At 58.8% G+C, this 10,709-nt stretch overlaps 1 protein-coding gene across 1 annotated transcript; it reads right to left on the bottom strand.

Moving 5' to 3' along the window:
* Positions 1-203: 203 nt before the first annotated feature.
* On the bottom strand, positions 204-9,241 carry DACT3 (dishevelled binding antagonist of beta catenin 3). Its single transcript, XM_080644961.1, has 4 exons — positions 8,931-9,241; positions 3,805-3,901; positions 3,485-3,637; positions 204-2,458 (listed from the first exon to the last, which is right to left on the bottom strand). Exons 1-4 carry the CDS (start codon positions 9,177-9,179, stop codon positions 1,062-1,064), a joined length of 1,896 nt encoding a protein of 631 aa, XP_080501087.1. The 5' UTR covers positions 9,180-9,241; the 3' UTR covers positions 204-1,061.
* Positions 9,242-10,709: the final 1,468 nt, after the last annotated feature.

Genomic DNA, 10,709 nt, shown 5'->3' with positions numbered 1-10,709 from the left:
TATGGCCCGACAAAACTCCATCAAAGGCCGGACTCATTGAGGTAAAATAGCCAATGGTAGGAAGATGATGTTGAGACCGACCTGGCATCTGCCATCTTGTTCTGGGCACTGCCACAGCCGAAGCAAACAGTAATTGCTTAATAACTGTCAGTCCAAAGGAAAAGCATTTCTCCCGTTTTAACACAGAAGTGGAGTCCACCACATATGTAACATTGTACATTTATTTACAAAGAGGTTAGAGAAACACACAGATCTGGCCCCCCTGTGCACCGGGGAGTCACCATCGTCATAATAAATACAGTAATTTTTAAAAAGAAAAAAATACTGGATTGGAACAGCTGAGGGTCATCCTGAGCTCCCCCCACTCCCTCTCACCAGGGAGGGGGTCACAAGATAGAAGCCATCTTCCTTCCCCTCTTCTACTTCTCAATCCTCCATAATTGTCCATGGATGGAGATGAAAGAGTAGTTCTTTCCAGGTGTTATCAACTCCTATTTGACCCTCAAAACCCCAAAGTCAGTACTCCTTGCCTTCCCAGGGCACTCTGCAGGCACCATCTGGGTCAGACAGAGTCTCCAACCATATGCCAAGGGGAAATCCTAGGGGTCCAGAGACATGGATGGGGGGCATTTTGTGTATGAGGGGGGCCCTATCTGGGCATGGAAAGGAGGAATAAGAGGGCTCGGTGAGAGAGTGAAGGGCATCAAACAGACTAAGTGTCTAAACTAAATGGGGAAATTCAAACGGAATTCCCCTTCAGCATACCATAGTACACCCATAGTACAGAAGAAAGGGAGGTTGAGAGAGAGGGAACGTTCTTGCCCGCGGGCTGCAGAACCGGGCCATCAGCTGAAGTGGGTCAAACCGGGCTCCTCCCCCATTCCTCCCTGTGGTGGAGGGGGAGCCTTTTCAACCGAGACCACAGTGAATGGGGCAGCGAGGAAGGGTCTTTGGAAGCCGAGAAAATGGTGGTCTTTGGAAGGGAGGTGTTGAAGGGTCGGTGCTTGGGAGTGTGATGGTGCAGAGGCTATGAAGGGGGGAGCACAAGCAAACCCCCAAACTCATACTGTAGTCATGACCTTGAGAGAACCCGAACGGAAACGCAGTATCTTTTTCTTGAGCGCGTGGGAAGCCTTGATCTTCACAAAGACTTTGGCGGGGCCAGCGGGCGCCCCTCCACCAGCACCACCTGCAGGCCCCGAAGCTGCGGTGGCGGCCACCAGCTGCTGCGGCCACACGAGGCCCCCGCTGCCGTCCGAGTCGCTGGATGCGGAGCTGAAGGCGGGCGACTCGCCCTCGCTGGCACTGGATTCGCTCTCCCCGTAGCCGCCGCCGACGCCGCCCGCGGGACCCCGGCGTCCCAGGGGCCCCGGGCGCCCCGCCGAGCACTCCGAGTCGCTGCCCGCGCAGCCGTAGAGCAACCGGCGCTGAGGAGCGGACGGGGAAGGGCCGGGCCCGGGGCCCCGGGCGGCAGGGCCGCGGGGTCGGCCGCGACGCCCGTCGGCTGCGTCGATCTCGGCCGTGGAGCGCCAGCGGCGGCAGGACCCCGCGGCCTGCGCGGCCAGCGTGGGTGCCGGGCCCCGGCGAGGCCTCGGGGGCCGCGGCTCCTCGCGCTCCGCGGTGGGGTACTTGGGGGGCCCCGGAGGAGCAGCGGCGGCGCGGCCCAGCAGGCTGGTCTCGGACTGGGAGCGCGCGGCCTTGCGGGCCCGCGGCGAACCCCTGCGGCCCGAGGCCTCGGTCATGCGTCCGCGGCGGCCCGCGGCCCGGGGGCGCTCCCGGGGTGGGGACTGCTCCACGCTGCGGCCCCGGGTCAGCGGCGGCGCTTTGCGGCGGGCCGCGCGGCCCGGAAGGCCCCGGGTGGCCGCCTGCGCGCCGGGGATGTACTGCGCCTTCACCAGGCGGCCCTCCGCCGGGCTGTCGGGGGGCGAGGGGACAGCGGGCGACGGGGCGGGCTCGGGCGCCGCCTCCGACTCCCACGGCGAGGCCCAGGTGCGGCCCAAGGCGGCGGGACTCGCGGGACGACCCCCCGCGCGCTCCACGGGGGGCTCGGGCGCGGGCCGCGCGCCTCCGGGGGGCGGGGACGCGTCGGGTGGCCGCTGGCGCAGGCTGTTCTGGCGCCGCGGGCCCCCGTCCGCGCCCCCGGGACTCGTCCGGGGCTGGCCCGCCCCCCGGCGGCGGCGCCTGCGCAGGAGCGCCGAGATGTAGCCGTCCAGGGGCCGCCCCGCGCCCGGTACGTCGGGCGAGTCCGCCGCAGGACGGCCGCAGGGCCGCGGGCTGCGCAGCGCCACGGCGTGCAGGGGGCTGGGTGTCAGGAAGGGCCCCGCGCGGGCCCGCCGCTCCGCCGAGGAGCAGGCCTCCGAGCCCCCAGACCCGGCTGCCGTCGGATAGGGGGCCGAGAAGGACCGCGGGACTGGTGCCCGAGCTCCCACCGCCTCGGGAGCGCTGGGACTGGCGTCTCCTGGTGGAGGAAGCAACATTTAAAAGGAAGAGTGGGAGAGGCTCTCTAAGCCCCTTCCCACTGCGCTTAGGAGGGCCATTTCCCCGCTATTGTCCCATTCCCATTAAAAAGAAAGGAAAAGAAGAAAAAAATAAAATAAGGAAGGGGAAGGGAAGGGAAGGGACCCTGCTCTCACCCCTTCCCTTGTTTCAGGTTCATAACAACATCTTCACAGCAGCCTGCACGGCCCTGAGTGACCTGCCTCCGCCTCTCTGACCTCCATCTCTCACCCTCTCCTCCATAGTTACAGGTCCCCAGCCAGAGTGACCTCCCGGACAGAGGCCAACCACACTGCCTCAGGGCCTCTGCACTTGCTGTTACCAGTTCCTGCCATGCTCTTCCCCCAGGACACCGGATTGGTCCACTCCCTCACTTCATGGTGCCACTGCAATGTCACAGTCTCAGCGGTGCCCTCTCTGAGCATGTTTTGTAAAATTGCAATTCTTTCCCCAACGTAAAGGGACATGCCCTAGTCCCCTTCCCCAATTTTCTTTTCATTGTCCTTGCCAATATCTAATACCCTATGTAGTGCACTTATTTATCTTGTATACTGAGTCCCTGCGGACTCGCCCGACCCACCTATGTCACTCACTAGAATGTCAGTGTGGTGAGGACGGCTTTTTTCGTGGCTGTATCCCTCACCCCCAGGGCAGTGCTTAGCATAGCACCTAGTCAGGGCTCAGGAACTGGTATGAAGGAATAACAGCAGATCCTGATTACTGAGAGGCTCCTGAGCCCAGTCCAAAGCCGCCAGGCAGAGGCTCACGGAACACTCAAAGCTTCCCTAGGAGGACGGTGCTGTCATTAATCCCATCTGAACAGATGGAGAAACTGAGGCCCAGAGAGAACTGACATGCTCAACACCACACGAAAGGGAATGGCGCAGCCAGAATTCGAACTCAGGTTGGTTTGACTCAGAAGCGTGCTCAAGACCATCTTCTCACCGTCATTTCCCTGGCCGTCAGGGCCCCACCCCACCCACCTTACCTAGGGACTTGGGCCTCTCACTGGCATAGATGCCCCGGGGTTCCGAGGGACCGAGGCGTCCATAGGAGCCAGATCCAGAGAAGCCACTGTCCCCACAGAAGGTCGAGGGTGGTGAGTCAGGACCTCCTGTGGAGCTGGGGTCTTCATAGAAGCCTGCATTGGGGAGAAAGGGAGAGACGAAAAGGGGGCTTGGCTGGGGAAACCAGGGGGTGGAGAAAGGAGGAGACCAAGCAACAGAGACGGGGGTGCCGGAGAGATGGGGGACAGTGGAAAACATTGGGGCACCCCAGGCTGACCCTGCTCCCGTTACCCATGCTCACCTGAGCTGCGCCCACTTTCCTGTCCCAGGCCCCCAGACTCCAGGCTCAGGTCTCCCAGCTGCTGGCCCAGGTCCCAGATGAGTCCGGGCAAGGCCTCCTGAAGGCATGGCAAGAGCAGGGTGGTCAGAAGGCCCCCCAAGGCCTCTGCCTGTTCCAGTCCCCTATTCCAGGAGTTCGCGGGCGGAGTTCCACCTTGACAATGAGGCTCTGACTTCAAAAGGGTAAAAGCAGGACCTGAGTCCCAGGATCCCCTTCAGAGACCTCTACCCCAGTATCCATTAGAAAGTCCTGGCTAAACGCAGTCCTCCCGGCAGCCACCTCACTCCCCTTTAGGTGAGAAGAGGCCTCAGCAGGTCCCATCCCTCCCCCTGCCTTCTTCCATCTGTGCTCGTGGTCCCTTACCCCCTATTAGAATGTGCTTCCGTGAGTCTAATGTCAATCCTTCTTGCTTTAGAGGCACTTCATTGCTAAAAGGTGGTGCCCAGGACCTAGCAGACCCCCTAGCCATTGGTCTGCCTTCTCCCACCCTTGACCTTTTCTTCTCAGATGCTCTCCTCCTCTCCTACTGCCCCTTCCCCGCCGATAGAAAGTTCTTTTGTAAGTGTTCCTGAGTCCTCTCTGGTGCAGACTGACCCTTTCCCTCTCAGGGATAAAATTGGCGGGCTATGACTCATATGTTTTGCTCTCACTTCAGAAAGCACCCCCATGCCTCATGGCAAGGCCTTCCTGGCCTCAGTGGTTCCTTTGCCCCCGCCAGCCCCCCCACCACATCTGCCTCCTGCTCTTGCTCCATCCTCACCCAGAAGCCCCCAGTGTCCACCCCCTGCTCCTCATCCCCATAAGGAATGTCTGTGGAGTCTCCCCTGGCTCCTTGTGGCTACAGGAAGAGACCATTTCCTATCAGGTGTGAAGAAGGGACGGTGGCCCTGGCTGGTTTGGCTCAGTGGATAGAGCGTCGGCCTGCGGACTGAAAGGTCCCGGGTTCGATTCCGGTTAAGGGCATGTACCTTGGTTGCGGGCACATCCCCAGTAGGGAGTGTGCAGGAGGCAGCTGGTCAGTGTTTCTCCCATCAATGTTTCTGACTCTCTATCCCTCTCCCTTCTTCTCTGTAAAAAATCAATAAAAATATATATTTAAAAAAAGAAGTGACGGTGAAAACGCTTTGAGGGGCGTGTGACAGGGACTGCGGGTGAGGGTAGGGGCTGAACCGACACCGTTGGGGTCTCTAAGACACTAGAACTTAACACTATTTTGGGAAATGGGGCCAGAGCCAGGAAGAGTCCCACCGGGGTCTGGGTGAGGCCAGAGGTGGCAGCAGCGGGAGCTGACGGTTGACCCTCAGACAAAAGCGGCTTGTCTGGACGGCGGGAGGGAGGGGAAGAGGGAGGAGGGGCGGGAGGGCAGGCGCCCAGCGCTGCCTATTTAAGGCAGCAAGGCCGGCCAGCTCTCTGGTAGACACCCCCTCCCCCCTGCTTCCCACTCCGGTGACTGCTCTCCTGGGCCCCATCCCCCCTGAACAGAAGCCCCCATCTGGGCTTGTTTATGGCAAGGAAGGCAACAAGACAGTGGGGTCCTGCTCTGGGCGTGCAGAGGTGCTCAGGGTGGCGCCATCTTTGAGCAAAACCCAGGGAAGCAGGCGAGTTGTGCAGCGAGGGGTGGCTAAAAAACAACTCACAATTGCCCACATACCCTATGTCATGGCCCCCACTCATTGCCCCCTTGCTCACTGCACTAGCCACACTGGCCTCGCTGTTCCCTGAACGTGCCTGGCATGTTCCCACCTCAGTAGGATGTGTCCCCCGCATCTCCTTCTGCCTCGTTCCCTTGCTTCATTCAGAAACTTTGCTTACCCCATGCCTTCTCCCACCCTCTCTCCAAAATAGCTCCCCGTCATTCTGCACCCCAGGTGCCCTGCCTCTTTTCCTACACAGCAGTAATGCCCTCCCGGCTTCAAGTCACGGATCAGATTGGCATTTGTTTAGCAGAGCCTTAACTGTTTTGCTCACTCCTGCACCTTCCCAACCTCCAGTGCCTAGAATAGTGCCTGGCACAGAGTAGGTGCTCAGGAAATTCCCACGAAGGAATGCGCGTGGACAGCAGAATGCCATACAACAGTTAAAATGGAAGGAAGCCATTTCTACATAGAACCATCAGCGAGAGAAGAGCGTTGAGTGGAGAAAGGAAAGGGCAGGATGTGTGGTGTGAGGGTGGGTCAGAATTACCTGGAGAGCACGTTAAAACCTGAATTGCGGGATCCCTCCAGAACTTCTGATTCCAGGCAGGAGCCCCCAAAATAGCATTTCTAACAGGTCCCCGTGTGATGCTCTAGTCCAGTGGACCACATTTTGAAAACCACTGGCATAGTCTCTGGGACCTCACCCAAGACACTGGAATTTGTACAAAAGCAAAGCAAAACTTGATATTTTGGGTATGTAAACCGTTTCTGCAGGAAGATGCATCAAAAGAGGTCTGGAGGGACTCACAAGGCGGCACAGAGGTGATGTCAGGGGAGAGGAAGCATTTAGGGAGTCAAGTGAGGGATAAGGGTCCTGGCTGAGGAGGCATAGCTTGGGTCCTAGTTCCCAGGGTTCAAATTCAGCTCTGGCGCTTCCCAGCTGTGTGACCCTGAGCAGGTTACTTTACCTCTCTGGACCTTGGTCTCCTCATCTGTAACAGGGCATCCTTCAACTCCCTCTCTTATGGGGTTGCGGTGAGAATTCAATGAGTTAAAACAGCAGTTCCTATTAAGCACTTAAGAAATGCTAGCTTTTATGATTACATGAAAGCTCTGAATTTCTAACAAGGAAAAATATAAAATTATGTTTACTTGTGTAATTAAAAATAAGTGTTGGTAAGTTCTTCAGGTCTAATTTCAATTCTGCCACTGTAGGGAAGGCAGGGGTTGGGGGGACAGAAAGGAGAGGCCTCCTCTTTGTGCCTGGACCCCCCCCCCAACTCTCCCTCCCTCAGTCTATTCTAAGTCTGACCTCATTCTTTCCAGCTGCAAAGGCATGAATCTTTAAAAGACCAGAAGGTCTTTGGTCTGAATCTGGCTCCCCATTTGCCCACAATGCCTAGTGGGCTTGAGGGTGTCAAGCTCAAGCAGGTTTAACATGAGTGTGGTTAGGGCTCCTGGAGACCTAACCCCTTTGCCCAAACTTTTTCAGACCTTTGTTCCTCCCCTAGTCTGTGTCCAACTCCCTTGATCTCTGTTAGGAAGTCCTTCTGCAAGTCTATCTTAAGTCCTTCTTGCTGGAAGGGGACCTTCTTCCTTGGTGGGAGAGAACAGGACCCCCCCCGCCCCCCCCCCCGCCCAGGATTCTTGCCTGTTCTCTCTGCCATACCCTGTTCCTGCATCTCCATCACTATTATTAGGAACGAATGACGTCTGGCTTCAGTGTTCTTGCTTCAAAGGGATTGGGAGGGGTAAGTAGTAAGACAGAGGCTCAGGAATGAGTAGAAACCTCCACCCCCTCTTCAGAAGGACCCAGGAACCCCTAACACCAGAGGGATTTATATTTAGCGCTTCTCTGCTCCTCTCTGTGGGGCTGTCTCCCTCCCGCTGCCTGCTGCCGCCTCCTCCCTGACGCTGGGACAGAGCTTTGCCTGGAGACTCTGTGTGTGAGTGTGTGTGTGTGTGAGTGTGTGTGTGTGTGTGTGTGTGTGTGTGTGTGGTGGGTGGGGGAGAGGCCTCTCTACTACCACCTCATGGGGGGGGGGGCTGAGAGGCAGAGATGGGGAAAGTGAGGGGGGAGGGGGGGAGACTGAGGCAGAGACTGAGGGACAGCGAGGGACAAGCTTGCCCATCCCCATGCCTTCCTCTCTCCTTGTAGAGGTGGGAGGCGCCTCCCCAAGCCCAGCCTGCCCAGGGAGGGGTGGAGGAGCTGGTGAAGGCCCCCACAATGTGTCTCTAACTTTGGGAGGGGGTGGGGCCTCCCACAGCTGTTTCTGTTTCCAGAGAAGAATGTGCAGGGTCCCACTCCCCGCCCGGGGAGGGGCTGGGTGTGCAGCCTGGGAGTCTGGCTTCAGTCCCCTCCCCAGTCCCCATCTGGGGTGGGGCAGTCGAGGTCAGCAGCAGGGAGAGACCCCTCCCCCGCCACCTCGGCTCAGGTTTCCCCAAACGGGAAGCTCTGACCACCCACAGGCTTGGGGATGGGATCTGCACGGGGAGCTGGGGTCTGGGGCCTGGCGGGCTGGGGGGAGGGGAAGAGAGAAACAGGGACGGGGACCTGGGGCAGGAAGAGAGGTGCAGAAGGGAAGAGCAGCGAGATAGAAGCCCACAGCAAGTCACAGAGATGTGGCGGTGAGGAGGGAGAGTGCGAGGAACCCAGGAAGCGGTGGGGAGAATCAAGAAATGAGGGGAGGGAGAGTGGAGAATGACAAGAGTGCAGACTTCTGCCTCATCTTCCCCCGTTAAAGCACCCAGAGCCCAGAAGTCAGACCGCTATGCCACCCAACCTGCCTCCTCTTGGGTTAACCAGGGTTGGGACCAGGCAGGAAAGGAGGGAGAGTGCCACAGGAGGGTCAAGATCACCGTGGGGTCCTCGGGGACTGTGAGCTTCCCTCCGGGGACCCTAAGATTCCCTCCCCCTGATCAGCCCGCCCCCCCTCTCCAGAGATCTCCAAGCACACCGGGACTTAGGGAAGATGGAGCCCTGGCAGCCGGGCCCCAGAGTGGGGCATGTTTGGATCCCGGCTGTGTGACCTTGGGTGAGTCGTTTGCTCTCTCCGAGCCTCAGTTTCTTCCTCTGTAAAATGGGGACTATCACTTCTTATCATCCAAGCTGCAAAAAGACAACGCATGCCCAATCCTGGTCCCCAGGCTTGACACATACTTGGCGCCCAAAAACATTTCCTTTGGGGAAGGGGTGCAAGGGATGGGGCCTGTGCATCTCTATAGGCTCCAGCAGGGGTGATGCAGTCCCTCCTTCCCCAGTTTGGGGGTGGGGAGGCCACATCCCGCCCGCCGCCCAGACTCCAGGGTCTGCAGCCCCACCCCCTATCCTTCACCCCTTCCCCCTTCCCCACCGGGATGGGTTTATGAGCATCTAACCCAGACAGACAGACAGACAGACAGACAGACACAGATGGTTGCGGAGGGAGGAACGGACAGGCGGCCCCTCACCAGCTGCTCCTCCAGGGCCGCCGCGGCCCGGCGCGCCGCCGCTGCATCTTCGTCCTCGTCGGCGTCCTCCTCGTCCTCGGCCTCGGCGCCCCCCATTCCGGGCTGGGCCAGCCGCAGCGCCTGCTGCACGCGGTACTCCTGCCTCTCCCGTAGCCAGTGCAACTCGCAGAGCCCGGCCAGGCTGCCCTCCAGCCAGCCCCGCAGCCGGCCCCGCTCGGGGCTCACCGGGAACGAGAAGGCCCGGATCATGGCTGCGGCCCCCCGCCCCAGCCCAGCCGGGCCCCGCGGCCACCCCTCTGCGGGTCCCACCTCCCCGCCCCAACAGCCCGCCTGCCTGCCCGCCCGCCTGCTGGCCCGGCTGTCACCGTCTCATCTGCATAGGCGCCCGCCCATTGGGCCGCCCACCCGCGCCTTATCTGCATGGCCACGCCCCCGGCCACACAGCAACCGTTACCTATTGCTCCGCCGTTCACGCGCCGCCCCATTCCCTCCACGCGACGCATGCTCGCAGCTTCGCAGCTGCCTACTTGCTTTGCTCTCTGGTGGCCTCGCCACGCCCCCCCACGCTAGCCTGCCATTGGTCCGTGACCACGCCCCCCCACGCGTCACAATGAAACAAGCCCGCCCTTACTCTAATATCATTGGTCCGTGCTTCTCCGGTCCCGCACCGGGGTCTGGCTACCATTGGACGGTCGGGCAGCAGCGAAAGAGGTGTTCTATAAATAGAGAACGGGTCCAAGTGACAGTTTGGCAGATGTTCCTTTCCCCTCAACTCCTCGCAACCTTCAGCTTCTGAGGCTGAACAGGAGGAGGAAAGAGTTAAAGAATCGAGCCCCGATTTTGCCTGCTCTTCCACGAAGCCTTCCCAGACATTCGGCTGTAAAACCAGAGGGCCAGTCTAGCTAAGATAAAAAAAACTCCCATAAAATTATACTTCTAAGTGGGGCGGGCATCATCTGCATGCGGCCAGCTAAGAAGATCCAGGAGCTTAGTTTTAATGTTCTGCTGTTACTGTCTTGAAATTCTTGATATTTGAACAAGGGGCCCCGCGTTTTCATTTCACGTTGGGCCTCGCAAGTTATGTAGCCCGTCTTGCTTCTAAGAGTCTAAGATCGGTTATATCCCAAATTATGGAATCCTAAGAACCTGGGTGGAGACGCTATGATTCGGGCAGAACAGAATCTAAGCGTCTTTTGTCTCCCAGATGCTGCGAGGCTCTGCGCTCACCATTCTACGATTCCAGAGGCCTTTGTTCTACGTTCTAAGAGGCTTTGTTCTCAGCTTCTAAGATGTTGTGTTCTCAACGTTCTGTGACCCTAAGAGTCTGAGCCTGACATTTGTTTCCCCGGTTCCCTCCTCCCTCTCCAGGCTCCGCGAGCGGATCTGGCGCCCCCAGGCGGCCAGCCTGTGTCACTACGCCGAGTGTGCGTCCCTACAACCTTCAAGGAGATCTAGATCCAATATTCATAACCATTTTTCAGACAGTCCTTGACTTCTTAAAAGCCAGGGCCCAGCCCTGCCCCGTTTGGCTCAATAGATAGAGCGTCGACCCACGAACTGAAGGGTCTCTGGTTCGATTCCGGTGAAGGGCATGTTTCACGGTTGCAGGCTCGATCTCCGGAGGCAACCAATTGATATGAGACACATCGATGTTTCTCTCTCTGTGTCCCTCCCCCTTCCCTTCCACTCTCTCTAAAACTCAGTTTAAAAAATCCTTGGGCCCTAACCGGTTTGGCTCAGTGGATAGAGCATCGGCCTGCGGACTGAAGGGTCCCAGGT

This window comes from Plecotus auritus (genome assembly GCF_963455305.1).
Source record: "Plecotus auritus genome assembly, chromosome: 10".
Lineage (NCBI taxonomy): Eukaryota > Metazoa > Chordata > Mammalia > Chiroptera > Vespertilionidae > Plecotus > Plecotus auritus.
This window is presented reverse-complemented; position numbering and strand designations above follow the sequence as displayed.